The following is a 16246-nucleotide window of genomic DNA, read 5'->3' as shown; positions in this document are numbered from 1 at the left end:
CAGGCACCGTAACAGGCGATATCTAGGCACGCGGGAATATGCATTCCTAGCAAGCTAGAGCTTTCGAAGTCGAGAAACTGTCGCTGTTCGAGCCTCGGGCCTCAGTTGGCACTCGAGCAGACTTGTTTTGTCAACCACACTAACATTAAAGAAGCATCGTCAGCTCGCTGGGCTCGAAACTTGCGTCGTGGTAGACAAATACAAATTTCAAAGAGGTGGAGCAAGTTATCTCTGGTTCAAGGAGTGGAGTACACCCGAGAAAGTTAAAAAGACATGATATTCCAATAATTAAATTGAGGATTCTCATGCCCCCGTCTAGAAACACCCCGCAATACACATCATCAAAGTCAACATTCAAGTTTCTTCTAAATCGATCTAAAATGGCTTGCCAAAGGTTTACCAAGATCTATGAACATCTCTAGGCCAACCAAAAAAGATTTACGAGCTCAAAACCCCGGGGGAGATAACGTTGATTTATTTTACTTCACACAAGCAACCCAGGAGTGTTTTCAATCCCTTCCTACATGGCGTCCAGAATGATTTCCGCGGCATATGCACCCTAAACCCATAGATCAGATCAGACTTCCAAGCATGAGAGATTATCCATCACGTCTATGTTATCTCATCCGGAATCTTCACCGCAAGGTTTCTGCTAGCTCTCTTTGCGAGTGATTATCCATGATTCAAACGATAGAGTTCGTGCTAGAGGAAATTTCTCCGTGCTAAATACAATTTCTAGCTTACGCAGCACTTCCATGTCAGTCACCTCACTCGCACATGGCGGTTCTATGCTGTGAGATCTTGGCCCATTGTACCATCACTTGGGAAGACACTTGCCCCCGCGTCCGATGTATACCTCAGATGGTATCAAACCTTAAGCCCATATGATACATATAGGTAGGGTTTGCACTAGCATTTATGAGAATATTATCCGGTCAGGTAGTTGAGGCGGTTATCTATATTAAGGATCAAGCGTAGAGCACCGTGGCACACGTGCTATGCACACAACCTTTTGGTTCTGTTATTAGCGGAGGCCCGCACCCGAAGAGCTAAGGTTCTTCGCTCGAAACAGTCACAGATGAGATCAGATCAACTACCGGGCGGGAAGTTGTGTAGGGGCCCGATGGAAGAACTTCATCGTATGCATTCAAGTCTTTCGTTGTGAATAACTGCGAAGTTGTTTATACTTCGTGATTTGGAATGTCTAACACTGGAAACTGTTGCTATTTTGATATCATGTACTTTTGCGTATTAGGTTGTAACTGTGGTGCGGAGCTTCCCCTACCGGCTTTGTACGATTATAAGCCTAACTCCAGAAGCTTCAATTTCTGTCACAAGGGATATAGGTGCAGTAGGAACAGCCGCCAACGAAGGTGTATATTATCTACGATACATACCCTCGTACAGAGCTGGAGCTGATAATCGATCAGTTTGGCCGTTATTTTGGGAGTATCGCATAATCTACAATCCCTTGAAACGAAGCAGGCCAGAATCTCAGTTGGAAGGGCAAAATTGGGGCTGGCACCGACATTTGAGGTATGGAATGAGACAGTAACAACTATCGCTATAAAAAGAAGAGCATCTCAGTTGCTGCCCGACCCTAACTAAGATTTTAATCATCGATCACTGCTGGCAGTCTGAAAGCCATGGGACAATGCATTCGCTGAGATTCTCACATATTTGAAAGTCAAAATTGCCTCGCCTGACTAGCTGAGATCTCAACCACAGTGCTCGTTACCGTATAGCTTACAAATAACTGTTATGTCTTCCTCGCCAACCTCAGGTTCTGCTATCTTTACGAATTGAGAATTTTAGTATCTTGATTTCTTTAGCAGTCCCTTTCCCACTATGATACATACGTACTACTTACGTTTCAAGGCGCTGTGTTAGCCTCTAGTCAACTAGATTGTATACTCTCCGATTTCTCCGTGCTTCCACCCGAATTCTGGGCCGCGATCTCCCAAGGCTTAAGTCTCCTAGGCTTTGTCGATTCGCTAGGCGGGGCCGTATTCAGCACATTCGGTATCTCTCTAATCCCAGGAATCGGCTGTCCAGTAGTGATAAGCTCGACAATATGGGCGAAAGAGGTTGGATATGGTGCTTCTGGTTTACCGGGTGTAGGAGTGCCTGTGGCGGAATCCGTGTCATTCTCTTCTAGAGATGGCGAAGGTGCACTAGCTGGGAAATTCTCGCTGTTGACGAGAGGGTTTGTTGTATCGACAGAAGGGCGACCAAGGATTGAGGCAGAATCTTTTCGTTGATGAGGGTGGGTTATGGCAGCTGCTGCCGAAACTGATGTCAACTCGGCCTCCGTTGAAGGAACTGCTGCTGCAGCTGGTGCTTTCTGGGCCAGCCAAGAGTTAAAGGCACCATAGTCAATCGGCAGGCCGGATTTTCTACAGCAGATGAAACCAGAGTTATAAACCAGAATTTAGCAGAATGGAATGGAGTGGAGTAACGGAGGTAGCGGACTTTGAGTAAAAGAAGCATTTCGCTCGTATGGTCACTGTAGCCACCTGTTCGGGAGAAGATGCAGTTGACAGAATCGACTGAAGACCAGCCTATTAAAGAGTTTAGAATAATGCATTACGTAGGGACCACCTTGCGGCTTGGTCTTACAATTGGTTGGAGGGAGGGAGGAAGGGTCTATTTTACTTGGAATTCGCGGTCAGCAGCCCAGTCGTAAGACTGGATAGCCTCAAAGCTGGCGAGGTCAGCAGACTGTATATCTTGTGTAGTCATGTTTTTTCAGCTGAAATAAGAGAGAGTGGACGATTTGGGGAGAAGGTTAAACAACTGAAGCCGGAGCTTTAAAGAGCTTTCGAGAGAGCTCTGTATTTGTGCGCGGAGGCGAAGAATAGTACTAGTGCGGTATGCAGCGAGGGGTGGTGTGTGGCGCCGAGTGTATATGTGGGACCGGGCGGGGCTAGTTATTGCAGTGGTAAACACCGCCACAATTCTAGCAGCGATCGACAAACCAGGCGCGTGGGGTGCCTGTAAATGCTTCCAGAGATGATGGATGACCGGGTAAGTCAGGCAGCCTGTAGCCCATCTTGTTCGTGGGCCTGGAGGAAGATCCCCCGTCTCACCCTCTGACCTCAACCACTTCCCACTACCTTTCCTCCCTCTCTACAACTTCTCATCATCCCCACCATCTCTACGTCTGCCAATAAGCACCGCATCCTTTCTTGTCACTTCACGTCCATCTCATTTGTTCCCAACTGGCAACTCTTTCAAGCGAATAGGTGTACTCTTCCATTGTATCTTGATCTCGTACCAGGGTGGTCGACCAATTCGTCTCCTGAATGTCTGAATTTATAGGGTTTGTTCTCTTTATTTCGAATTCAATCCTTTGCTCAATTCTGCTTAATGCGATCATGTTTGGCTAACTCCCCTGTCCGTGATAGCTCCCGCATTTCCCTAATCTCTAGGAGCGACATTCGGTAAGATTTCCCTGCTATAAATCAAATTATGGTTCTCTTGCCTGACATATTTCCATTTAGTTACGTCGGTATTCTTCATGATATCAACTCCGAAAAGCATACAGTTGCCTTAGAGCAAGTCGTCTCTCATGGAACAGAAGGAAGGCGTGGCGACCCCACTAAGGAAATCGCTGGATCCGACAATGTCTACGAATATATCGTCTTTCGTGGTGGTGATGTGAAGGATTTGAGAATCGAGGAAGCGGCACAGAAGCCTAAACCACCGCCGCAGGTGCTTGATGACCCTGCTATTCTTGGAGTAAGTCATTTCCACAAACCCTCTTCTCAATGCGGGGTTGTTTCAGTTCATGGGCACCTTGATGCGGATTTCGTGTTTTGTTTCTATTGCTACGGACTTCTCGTAGCAAGTGCTTGACCCTTCGAGGAGTGTTCGTTTCTTTTTTGGATCTAAGAACTAAGTCGTTTCGTAATGCAGAGCTCAGTTCGTCCCCCACCTCAGTACCCAGCCCAGGGGCAGCAATCTGGTCAATATCAGCCGCCTGTGCCCGCATATTACTACCCACCCCCGCCTCAGAACCAAGGCCACTTTCGTCCGAGCACGTACCAGGCACCTATGTATGGAGCGTATCCCCCACCTCCTGGGCAACAGGGAATGGGCCAGGCTCCTCCTGGAGCTCCGCAGCAGCAACAGCAACCGCCTGTACCACAGCAGCAGCAGCCTCAACAGCCCCCACAAGCGCCTCAGCAGCAACAGCAACCACCGACACAGCAACAGGCACCGCAGCAACAACAGCAACAGCAGCCTCAGCAACAGCAGCAGCAGCCTCAGCAGCAACCACCGCAGCAACAGGCTGTTAGGCCGCCACCAAATGGACCTGCTGCTGGTCGCCAGCAACAGTTTCAACAGCAGCAGCAGTCAGGCGCCGCACCTGCACAGCAACAGCCTCAAGGCCCCGCTGCCCAGAAATTGCAAGCTCAAGCTTCCCAGCAATCTTCTCAAGCACCGTCGGTTGACCCCCCAGCCTATGAAGCTGCAAACCAGTCTACTACTTCTGCCCAAGCAATTCCTACCGCTCAGGCATCCAACAAAACTCCGACTGGTCCCAAAAATCACAGCGGAATTGTTCCAGCGCTTCCTTTGCCAGGCGTGAGAGCATCGCGTTCCTCAGCTTCCCCCCCTACTCAGTCCAACCAGACCGACAATGCTCCATTGAACCAATCCTCTGCACCGACTCAGCTCACTGATACCTCCGCTGCTGTCGAAGATCTAGCCAACAAGGTTAATCAATTGGCGATGAGAGCTGCGCCTCCAGCTACATCCGGAAGCCCGCATCCTACTGCCGTTGCTAACCCGACTGCTGGAGTTGGAACTTACAATAACTCTCGCCAGCCCGGAATGGGGGGCTTTGTTGCAAATCGTGGTAACAGGGGCAACCGTGGCGGATTTAACAACCAGCAGCCTCGTAAAGTGGAGGTTCCCTCCACAGATTATGATTTCGAGGGCGCCAATGCGAAATTTAATAAGCAGGATCTAGTCAAGGAGGTGATTGCCTCTGCAGACGACGATAAGAAACCAGTTTCAAGTCCTGTCACCAACGGTGCCAACGGAAATGCGGAAGACGATGAAGACGTTGTTATTCCCCCAGGCGGTGGTGGGTATTATAACCGTGGCAGTAGCTTCTTCGACAATATCTCGTGCGAGAACAAAGAGCGTGCCGAGGCAAAGGAGGGCGAACGACCAAGGGGTGGAGCTGTTTGGAGGGGCGAGGAACAGAAGAAGAATCTTGAAACCTTTGGTCAAGGAAGCGTTGACGGTGGATTCGGGCATTACGCCCGCGGCGGATGGAATAGGGGCAGAGGCAGAGGCAGAGGCTTCCGTGGAAGAGGGTATGGTCCTGGATACAACAGAGGGGGACATAGAGGCTCCTCGCAGCAGCAGGGCAATCCTGTGGCCGGATCTAATTAAACCAGCCATCAGTGAATAAAAGTCGTCAGGTTTAGTGGAATGGAGAATTGACGACGTGGTAAAGAGTTCGTTTTCGGTTTGTATCTTCGACTTTTCGTCAGTCTGTTTGGGGCCGCGTTTTATTCTTGTGTCCTATTATTTTAAAAAAATCTCTTACTTTTTTCTTTCTTTCGGCGCGCTTGGGGTTGGACTGGTGGGATATGAAGAAAGCCCAAAGCGATTGAAAATAGTATCAAAAACCAGAATCTTATATCAATTGTTTTTATCCTTCATATTTTTCTTTTCCTTTTTCCTTCTTTTCCTTTTGGCTCAAGGGAACACTTGGAGTGAATGATGCAATGAATGGTGGGGGTTTGTTGTGCATGATAGGTTGCTTTTTGATTTTGTCCATGATTTTTGTTCTTGTTAGGAACTGCATACGTGCACGAGTTTTCTGATTTATCTTTACTTTTTTCTTTTGCTTTGCCTTAATTACATACGCACGGGGCGTAATTAGCTGGCGTGTCAGGAAGAGGAGGGGGAGAGCTCGAGAGATACTATTGTAACTGTACTTTTACCAAGGATGTGATCCGGCAGTGGGAGTTGGATGACAAACTGGGTGAGAGGTTTGATTTTTGATGGGCCATGGCTTGTTTAGCATGGGATGCCTACAATAAGCCTAATCCACAATTTACACCCACTCCAAACCAAAGACCTGTTCTAGAGCATGCGAGTGATAAGGTGTGCGTAGAAAAGAATACTACATAGTAAATAGAACTATCGATAGAACTATCGATAGCTAACCAGCTTGTTCACGTGTCTCGAAACCCGAAACTGCAGCAGAGCCCCATCAGCCCTGCCTGCAACCATGGATCCTTCCAACAAAACAAATACCATATCCACCACCATTTCCCATTTCCCATTACCATTACCATTCCAACAACCCCCACTAGCTCGCTAGGTAGCTCCAGTCCCGACATCTCTCTCCAAGCCATGGCACCGCAAAAAGCCTACCCCCGCAGCGTCCTGAAGCGTATCGTAAAAGCTCACAGCGACCGTAACGTCTCCAAGAATGTCGATGTTCTGATATACCTTGACTACGCGCTTTTCCTGCAGGAGTGAGTTTGCCGCTCCCCCTGTACGTGATAGCAGCCGTTGTTGCAGTCTATATTAATAGTGAATGCCCAGGCTCGTCCGTGAAGCTGCAATCCATGCACAGACTGAGGCCTCTGTCGACGGCGCTACAAGCACGGCTACAAAGCATAAGAAACCCGTGATTTCGGCCAGAGATGTCCGCAAGGTTTCAAAGGTAACATTTGTAAACCCTTCTTAAGCTTCGCGCTAGTTTTACTCGAAACCTTAACTGACAGCTTGCCAATCATGAACGAAGGTCACACTGCGTAAATTCAAGGGCTAAGTAACTACAGATACTCAAGGGTTTCTTTTTGCTCTGGTTCTTTTTTTTCTTTTCTTTTTGTATTTTAATATTCCAAGGTTGAAACGTTCGAGCTCACTTCGCTATTTTATACTTCTCCCAGTATAGTAATTGGTATATTTATAGAAGTATTTAAATTGACTTGTGATTCTCAAAGTTATTAAATCAGAAATTGCTGATGAGTGCTGCAAACACCCGCATGTACTTGGTAATTACAGAAGAAGCATGTGTATAGTCATTTCACGAAAAAAAACATTGATTATTTCAAGCCACGAAAAGAATTCACATAAGTCAACGTTACAGCCAAACAAGAAATAGGACAGAAACAACCAGGGGAAAAAAAAGTACAAACAAAATAACAAAGGACTCCTGGCTTCCCTTCGTTTCTCATTTACCATTGCCAATCCTCAGTCTTCCACTAACTCCTACTCACACACACTTCCAGCCTTCATCCCAACCCTCATAGCAACCATACCACCATTCCATTAATTCCCAAGTATCCCCTGTACGATCCAGCAAACCCTTCGCGACTAACAGAATACCCAGTACCCATTTAAGAGGAAGCGAGAGAGAAAAGAAAACTGGAAAGCGGAATTATGGCAGGCCAAGACAAAGGATTTCAGTCGGGTCTAGTACAAAGTTGTGTTGAATTACGATGGCATTGTGGAAGAATAGGAAAAAGAATTATTTCGATTAACAGCACCCGCCGGACGAAGCCTGCTGGACACCGGTTCCGGGGCCGACAGTGACGGTAGGCTTGTTGTTGGCAGTGGTGGATCCCATCCGTTCCTGTAGGAAGGTTAGCTAAACACTTCATTAACACCTCATCAGTATATTCTGCCGTACCTTGATCTGTCTAGCCATCGTTAGGAAAGCCTGCTCGACGTTCGTGGCGCTCTTGGCGGAAGTCTCCAAGAATGGAATACCAAGACTGTCGGCGAATTCCTAATCATAAAACATATCAGCAAATGACTCCTACTTAGCATGTGATACATGACAGGGGGGCCAACCTTTGCCACGGTGTATTCGACCACTTTCTTGTCTGCGATATCGCTCTTGTTACCAACGAGAAGCTTGTTGACACCTTCGGTGGCATAACGGTCGATTTCTTGTAGCCATTGCTTGACGTTGTTGAAAGAGTCTGATAAATGTCAGTTAACGACACCTAACCAAGGTCGGGTTGAACCGGATAAACCTACCCATATCGGTCACGTCAAAAACGACGCAGATCCCGTGCGCCCCTTCGAATGATGTCAGTTTAAATCTTGAAAATGGAGGGAAACGTTTGAGCACATACCTCTATAGTATGAGGATGTGATGGTCCTGAATCTCTCCTGGCCAGCGGTATCCCACTACAAGTCCATAAGGACATTTATCAGCAATCAGGAACCGGTCGAAAATAAACCCATCAAGAGAACCTACAATTTGGAGTTTCACGGTTTTGCCATCAAGCTCGATGGTGCGGATTTTCTGTTTATCGAGAATGGCTAGGTTAGCCCTATGGCATTCTAAACTGGACTGAAACACGGGGAGGTCCAAGACTAACGAAATCGACACCGATAGTGGAGATGTAGCTCTCGGTGTAGGTATCATCCGCGAATCTGAGCAGCAAGCAGGACTTTCCTACACCCGAGTCACCGATGAGGAGAAGCTTAAAAAGGTAATCATATCTACATGGAATGATTCGTCAGTAAGTCACGATAAGAGACAGCTGCCAAGATCAACTGTTATTGTTGTTTTGACCCGGAAGCCTGCTTGCCCCGGGTGGGAGCTGATAAAGATAGAGCCAACAGGATTGAGGATCGTTTTAGGGCAGAGATAAACTCTGTGAACAAGCTCTAGTTAGCAAAATATCGTAAATGAGGGGACGTCGTGGGGGGTGGAAGGTTGGGGGGGGCTCTAGGCAGTGATAGTGGGGGAGGCTCCGAGGGGCAAAAGCAAGGGAGACATACTACTCCGGATTCATGATGGCGTTTGGGTACGAAAGGTTATTGGGAAGCTTGGTGATGAGAAGCTGGAAACGATGTGAAGATGAAGTTGTGTGGAGACGGAAACAGGAGATGGAGTTGTGGTCAGGAGCTGAAGAGGGGGGGAAGTGTTAGCAGGTGAGGTTGGTTGCGGTGAGTAGCAGTGGAAATCGGAGGATTCTGGGGGATGGGGGTATGTACCGTGCTGGGTCTTACTACGGAAGCGGATGCACAGGAACGTGTCTCTTGTTGTTTCTAGGAGGAAGAAAGAAAAAAGCGAAGAAGGACGCTCGGCTGAGCGAGGGCTGTTGTTGTAACCGGCGGCGTCAGCGAAACCACTTGCTGAAGCCTCGCGCGGGGGCTGTGATTGGTGTGCAGTGGCTTGCGCTTGCCTTTTGTAGTTTGGTGTTGTCGTTACCTATGCTGGTCAGGAGTGTGGTATTTATGGACACGAGGTCATCTACGCTACACCAGACCTTCTTATCTCGACGTCATGCTCTTTATTCAATGCAAATAAATATTTTGAAAGGCCTCCCATGACATTGTATTAATTTTTGAGGGGTTAGGCACTGACTGTTGCTATTATTACTTGAGCTTGGTCTGATATTCATGAGGGCATACAATGGTCATATGGCCGCCTGAACGTACTTAAGTAAGTCTTGAACGATGATAAGCGGTCCTAACCTCGTTTAAAGCAAAGCAAGATAAGTACAAAAAACTCGAATGCCCCACATTCTTGATTGACGCAACTTGATATTAAACCACTTCATATTCATGAGGAGCTTGGACTTTACACATTCTACACTACTACGCAACATATCCATGCTCCTTCAACCATTCCTTCACAATTGCGGCGTCCCTTTCGACCCAGTTGGCATTTCCCGTGATGCTATCACGAATGACCAAAAGCCCCTTATCGTACCCGTGGTTGTCCTTGTCTTTGAAGAATTCCTCAATATCCGCCATGACTTCTCTGCTCGAGAATTTGTTCAGTGAGTTCTTGAGGAAGCGGTCCAGGACGACCATGTTTCCGGAGAGCTGGGCGTAAACCGTATCCCAGTTCTTCTTAATGAACTCCCACACCGCACGTCTGGCCCGGTGGTTGTTTGAGAGCGAGATGACGGGGGTGTGCTTGTCTTGGATCTTGACCTTGTCCGTGAATGTGAACTCTAAGACCTTTTGGATAAGCTCGGGCGTGTGCACTCGTCCGAGAGAGGACAGGCAGATTTCTCTTCCGTCGACCGTGGTGGTTGAAAGGTACTCCCTCATAACGGCATCGAATTCCTCCTGCCCGCCCTGGGCGATAGCAATACGGAAGACTGCCAAGCGGAGGTTAGGGTGAATCGCAGCCTTGTCCTCTCCGGAAGTGTAGAGCTTGAAACGACGAAGGGCCTCGTCAATTGTTGGTTGGTGACTGACTCCTCCGGCGGTGCTGATGAGCAGCGATCTCAACCGTGCGGTCAGGAAGTCCTCTTCGTCCTTGAACTCCCAACCGATCTTCTCGACGCAGGGAGTCACAAGCTCCAAAGTAAGCTTCTTCAATCCTTCGTAAATCTCAGGCTCGCTTTCCGCAAATACAGATTTCAGCTTCCCGAGCTGTACCTGGAGCTCTGCCCAGACCAGGTAGCTATCCTCGTCCTTCAGCTCGGCAAGAAATGAGAGCAACCCGGTGGTCGTTCCGTATCCCGACAACGCCATTGCAGCGGCATCAGCAATCAGCCCAACTCTGTCAGATACACTGAGCTGCTGCCTGACTTCTCCGAGCTTCGCCAACCGTTCTGCTGGGTAATTGACTCTGTAGAACCCGTACTGACCATAGTTCAGCTTGTAGAAATCTGTGTTGAGGTTTTTGATGGTCGTCTCTTTGCTGGTGAGAGCATTGACTTTCACTGCTGATTTGGTGTAAGACTGCTCCGTCAACATCAGAGGGATCCACCAATTTGTCGTGTCCTCCTCAGGCTTTACATCGCCAGTGCTGAGGAAGCGGGATTGGCGAAGAGTGATTTGGCCGGGCTCTTCCGTGACTGTGACTACAGGAAATCCAATAGCCTTGATCCAGTTGCTCTACTCAAAAATAAGCATTTTGACGCCGAATCAACAGGCTGGGAATTTTGATACTTACCATGAACTCGGATACGTTTGTGCCGGCCTTCTCGCCAAGAGCGGACCATAAGTCCTCGGTCGTAGCATTGCCATACGCATGCTTCTTCAAGTAGTTTGATACTCCTCCCAAGAATGTTTGAACACCAAGATGGTTGCTCAACATACCAATAGTACCAGATCCCTAAACGCACAACGATCAATTCCTTATTTCTTCATAGCTTTAAAACCGATAATAATAATAATAATACCTTCAAATAACTGATATGGTCAAAGATCTGGTCAATGTCCAAAGCACTTCGTACTGGCACCTCAATTGGGTGTGAACCGCGCAGCGAGTCGAGTTGGAAGGCTGTTTGTAGGGATTCAGTCTAAGCAACGCTGTCAGTGGGGGAACAAACGAGTGATAATGCGTGCCTCTAGAAAGACGACGTACGACAAACTGTCCCCAAACATTCCACTCTAAAAGACTGTTAGCAACAGCAATCTAATCTCGCACTTGTGGTTGTCACATACCCGGATAAAAGTGATCAATGGCGTACCATCCCACCCAGGTAGCAAACCCTTCGTTGAGCCACAGCTCTGACCACCAGTCCATGGTTACAAGATTCCCGAACCATTGGTGTGCAAGTTCTACAAGTAAATAATTAGCGCTGCTGCCGCGAGATGCAGATCAAAGACACCTTTACCATGAGCTACGACATATGCTACTCTGTTCTTATACCTTGAGTCCGAGGTCTTTTCATCAAACAGCACAGCAGTCGTCCTATAAGTGATGAGCCCCCAATTCTCCATAGCTCCATGGGACTGCAACCACATCATCTCCGTCAGCCTCCCACTTTTTCACACAAACCGGGGAAACCAGTTTCATACAAACTCGTGGACCGCCAAAAGATCAACTTTCGGAAGCGGGTAATCCAGATCAAAGATCTACACCCATTATTAGCCTCCCTCCTGCCACACAAACCCCACACAAAAACAAACCTCTGAAAAGTAATCCACAATCTTCTTTGCGTTCATCAGCGCAAACCGACCCTGCTCCACCAGACCCTTGGTGGTGTAGACTCTGACGGGCAGCTTCCCCCTCCCCTCGTATTCTCGGTCGGTAAAGTCCTCAACATAGTCGAACTCTCCGCACGCCCATGCAAGAAGCTACATGCACGACAATCAAATCAGACCCAAGCTACAGAAACGGACAGCCACCTGAGTGAGACCTAGACCTACATATGTGCTCATCTTGGGTACCGTCAAGAAGGAAACCTTCTTTAGGCCGTTTCCGAGCGACTGTGTCTCTTTCACGGGCTGGTTGGACAGCGCGGTGAAGCTCTCGGGAACAGTCATGGCGAAATCATAGGTAGCTTTAAGGTTCGGCTCGTCGAAGCTGCCCGCACAAAGTGTATCAGCTCTGTCTAGTCTTGTCCGAGCTGGAACCCCATATGTGCGACTACTAACCAAGGGAATGCCTGACGGGCATCGCAAGACTCAAACTGTGTAGAAAACATCCAATCATCCTCTCCCTTCTCGTTCTTGTACGCACTACGATAGAACCCCGCCATCTAACCCCACCCAAATCAGCACCATTCCCCGCAAAGGGTGGGGACAGTAGAGTAAAAATAAAATAACAACCTTATGATTAATAGCGCCCGAGAACTTCAGCTCCAGCACCGCCTTCCCGGCGCCCGGGAGCTCCTTTGCAAGCGACAACTTGGCTGTCTCTGCCTTTGTATCGTATGCGATATCCGTAACCTTGATATCCTCTAGACCCCGCACATATTAGCATCTTGCCCCACCCAGCTTATCCAGTGTCTATGACTTACCAGTGCTCCCCTCGACCCTAACAACCCCCTCGCCAATCTTCAACTCCTTCGAATTGAGCGTGATTGAGCTCGTAGCTGTCTTCAGTTCAAGACTGATATTGACAAGACCATCGTACGTGAACGCCTTGGTGTCCAGGTTATGCAGATCGAGGTCGTAGTGCACGGGCTTGACACTGGAGGAGGTTAGGTCTTTGTTACTCACTCACTCACTCACTCGCACTGGGGGAACAACGTACTCGGACGGTAAGACGTCTCGGCTTGAAGCTGCAGAAGCCATGCTGGGTGCTTTACTGTATGTTTGGAGTTTTTTTTATTTATTCAAATTTTGCTATTGTTAGGTTTCTGCTGGAAATGAGCTCTGTTGTGGGATGGGGGGAGAGATGAGATGATAGTGATGATGGTGGGGTGGAAATGCGGGGCTAGTGGCAGTGGAGGGGCAGGCATTGATGGAAGGCCTCGACGGCCGGGGATCGTCAGCGAGAGGCCGAAAGCATGTATGTAATCCTGGCTGGAAAAAAACAAATGCTTTGCTTTAACTACAGTGACTGGTATCCGCGGTTAACCGGCTGCTATGAGCTTTATCTACATGCTTTATTTCAGAGCGCGGAGATAGATCGATCAGTTGTGGGCAGCTGATATAATGTTTGCGGCCAAGTACAGACGTACGTCCGGATGGAGATTGTTTATAACTCAAGTCGGATCTTTTGAGCTGGGTAGAGTAAACATATTGACCAAGCAAAGGGCTGAATAGGCCTCAAGTATTATTGTATTGTTTATCTAGTGGTTCTTTGGTTGGCAAGATAAGATTTAAGAAGCCCGGCCAATAATATCAATATCAACCATTTAACCAGTAGTACTATAAATATCACAATAGTACCAACCCGCTAGTAGCTGCTTCTAGCCTACCAAAAAAAAAAACTGTACGATATATCATTTCTCCTGTAATAATACACCATCTTAATTCTCTAGGCCTAATAGGGCTATAAACTCGGTCCTACCCACGCTTTCCCCAGTGTCGCGCTCAGTCTAGCCTGTTCTACTACTAGATCTACTAGATCTTCACTTGGACTCATAACTTGCAGCTTTATGATTTCCACATGCCCATATCTTCGGAATTGTTAGTAGCCTTTTGGCTACTGATAGTACTCTCTACTACCAAAAGAAATGCATCAGCAATTGCATCCGTGAAATGCATCATGTACCAAAAATCCTGGAATTTGTGTAATGCATCGATAATGCATCGCAGTCTCATTTCGTCAATAGTTCAATTATAAATCAGTAGATGTATCAGTAAATGTGTATCTATATATAGATGGAATAAAAATTTAAACAGTACCGGATTTGAACCTGTACTATTGAGCTTGTTAAGCCCGCACCCCGCCGCCTAAGCTATTAGTTGATATACTAGAACTCAGAACTATACTAATATATCCAGAAGTTCAAAATCGTAGTAAAATCGTAGGCAAATCGTAGGGAAAATCGTCCAGACGGGAAATGTCGTTGTAAACCCGTTCGTGTACGGTAATACATCAGCAAATGTGTTCAAGTAAAATCTCATCAGTAAATTAGCCAATAAAGTATCAGTAAAGTCGTTAGTAAATTCACCGCCGGACGACATGACAGAGGCCTCGACATGTTTATGCATCAATTGATGCATAAACACATCATTCTTATATGGGTAATACATCAAGTGATACATTTTTTACGCTGGTAGAGACTGATACTAATACTGGAAAGTACCGCGCACCATCCCGTTCGGAGAAGAGAAGTAAAAAGAAATCCGCCAAGTCCGACCGATCCACAGGCTGTCTGCAAGTAATTGTGCATAGACAGCTGCTCTATTGCCGCCATAGGTTATTTTTGATACCTGCAGTTAGCTACATGTAGTTCCGTGCTGATATAGAAATAGTCGTTCAATTAGGTAGTTGATACTAGATTTCATCTGCGCTGCCCGTAGAGTATTAATCCCGGATATTTTTACGCAGGCAAATGTGATTAATCTCACTGCCGTAATATGTGTGCCTATACATATAAGTACCTTCACTACGTAATTACTGTCAATGACCAGTTATTCAATAATTCCAACAGCTTGAAGATTTGATATGAGCACCGGGCGCATCATGGCCTGTGCACCGCTTGTGTCACCTGCAGGGGGTTGTCCCGACAACCACGCTACATCCAGTTAGTCAACAGAGCTCTCCAGCTCACTCACCTGCGTTCTATCTTCTGTCTCTCATCTCATCTCTCTCTCACTCTCTCTCTCTCTCTCTTCAACCTCACCTCACCTCATCTCCCATCTCCACAGCCCAGACAGCACCACCACCACCACCACCACCACAATGCTGTCCTCAATCCCTCTCATCTTCCCCCGCGACGTACGTCCCCCTCCCTCCCCCTCCCCCCCCCCCCCCAATGTCCAACCCCCACTAACCTCCCCCCTCTAGGCACACACCCTCTGGTACACCCCCACCAGCACCTTCACCCCCACCGCCCCCCCCTCCTACACCACACACCCCTCCCCCCCCCTCCCCACCAGCCAAAACATCCACCCCTCCGCCCTCCCGCACCGCCAACAACTCCTTCACCGCCGCACCCCCACCATCTCCCCCCTCACCCAACTCGCCCTCGACGAGCAATCCCTGCACCAGCGCAAAGTGCACATCCAGCGCTTCGGCGCCACATGGATCAAGCCGCCGGGGATCCACAAGACGTACCAGGGCGAGCTCGACGACAAGGCCGAGCGCGAAGAGGCCGAGCGGCAGGCCATGATGGAGGACGACGGCGGCGGCGGCTTCGACGACGAGGACGGCGAGGGCGGCGTGACGAGGGATGAGGAGGGGGAGGAGGGGGAGGAGGTGGATCTGGATGCGGGGATTCCCGAGGTGGATTCGCTGCTGAGTGATGATGACGATGAGCTCAGTGAGGAGGAGGAGGGGGAGGAGGCGGATCTGGATGCGGGGGTGCCGGAGGCGGATGCGGTGTGGGAGGATGAGGAGGAGGAGGAGGAGGAGGAGGAGGAGGACGAGGAGGAGTTCGACTATGAGGAGGATGAGGAGGAGGAGGAGACGCAGCATACCGGTGGCATTGAGTCCAGCCCGCATCAGGCGATGTACTCGCATGATGAGCACTTTGGCCCGCCGGATTCACGGGTCGAGCAGAGGCTTCGCGCCTATCCGAGGCGCTCGCTCGTCAGGAGCGACGATGAGATGGAGGTCGATAGCGACAACTAGGTTGTTGCTGTTGACCTCGGGGAATGATTACACCAACGGTTTTCTTTGTGTGTCGGCCGGCTGGTGTGCCGCTCTCTTGGGGGCGGTTTCTTTCTTCAAGGAAAAAGCGTAGAGAAAGGGGCCTGTCCTTTCTTTGCTGATCATATCTTTTAATTAGCTTCCGCATTTTCTTAAGGTAGCATGGGCTGGTTGGTTGGTTTTCTTAGGCATTTTTCTCATCTCATAAAGGGCGCATCTTCTAGCATTTCTTCCTCATGACTTTTTCTCTTATTTTCTTTGGCTTTTCCTTAGGCATTGGATCTTCACTTG

The 16246-nt window shown here is 48.4% G+C and overlaps 5 protein-coding genes across 5 annotated transcripts; 3 read left to right on the top strand and 2 right to left on the bottom strand.

Annotated features, from left to right (window-relative positions):
• Positions 1–1897: 1897 nt before the first annotated feature.
• Positions 1898–2742, bottom strand: H6S33_011358 (uncharacterized protein; the record flags this gene model as incomplete). Its single annotated transcript, XM_044842711.1, has 3 exons — positions 1898–2396; positions 2473–2561; positions 2656–2742. 3 exons carry the CDS (start codon positions 2740–2742, stop codon positions 1898–1900), a joined length of 675 nt encoding a protein of 224 aa, XP_044696126.1.
• Positions 2743–3305: 563 nt separating this feature from the next.
• On the top strand, positions 3306–5409 carry H6S33_011357 (uncharacterized protein; the record flags this gene model as incomplete). Its single annotated transcript, XM_044842710.1, has 4 exons — positions 3306–3322; positions 3408–3443; positions 3504–3741; positions 3919–5409. 4 exons carry the CDS (start codon positions 3306–3308, stop codon positions 5407–5409), a joined length of 1782 nt encoding a protein of 593 aa, XP_044696125.1.
• A 972-nt stretch (positions 5410–6381) lies between these two features.
• Positions 6382–6721, top strand: H6S33_011356 (uncharacterized protein; the record flags this gene model as incomplete). Its single annotated transcript, XM_044842709.1, has 2 exons — positions 6382–6506; positions 6577–6721. The coding sequence occupies 2 exons, from the start codon at positions 6382–6384 to the stop codon at positions 6719–6721; spliced, it is 270 nt and encodes an 89-aa protein (XP_044696124.1).
• A 795-nt stretch (positions 6722–7516) lies between these two features.
• On the bottom strand, positions 7517–12984 carry H6S33_011355 (uncharacterized protein; the record flags this gene model as incomplete). Its single annotated transcript, XM_044842708.1, has 20 exons — positions 7517–7612; positions 7670–7768; positions 7834–7964; positions 8023–8064; positions 8121–8175; positions 8246–8293; positions 8370–8493; positions 9602–10854; positions 10913–11074; positions 11142–11261; positions 11327–11352; positions 11407–11523; positions 11580–11697; positions 11764–11820; positions 11875–12042; positions 12115–12271; positions 12343–12446; positions 12517–12647; positions 12708–12880; positions 12944–12984. The coding sequence occupies 20 exons, from the start codon at positions 12982–12984 to the stop codon at positions 7517–7519; spliced, it is 3222 nt and encodes a 1073-aa protein (XP_044696123.1).
• Positions 12985–15046: 2062 nt separating this feature from the next.
• On the top strand, positions 15047–15937 carry H6S33_011354 (uncharacterized protein; the record flags this gene model as incomplete). The annotated part of the gene is made up of 2 exons (XM_044842707.1): positions 15047–15082; positions 15152–15937. The coding sequence occupies 2 exons, from the start codon at positions 15047–15049 to the stop codon at positions 15935–15937; spliced, it is 822 nt and encodes a 273-aa protein (XP_044696122.1).
• Positions 15938–16246: the final 309 nt, after the last annotated feature.

This window comes from Morchella sextelata (assembly GCF_020137385.1).
Source record: "Morchella sextelata strain SCLS chromosome Unknown scls_6, whole genome shotgun sequence".
NCBI classification, from domain to species: domain Eukaryota; kingdom Fungi; phylum Ascomycota; class Pezizomycetes; order Pezizales; family Morchellaceae; genus Morchella; species Morchella sextelata.
This window is presented reverse-complemented; position numbering and strand designations above follow the sequence as displayed.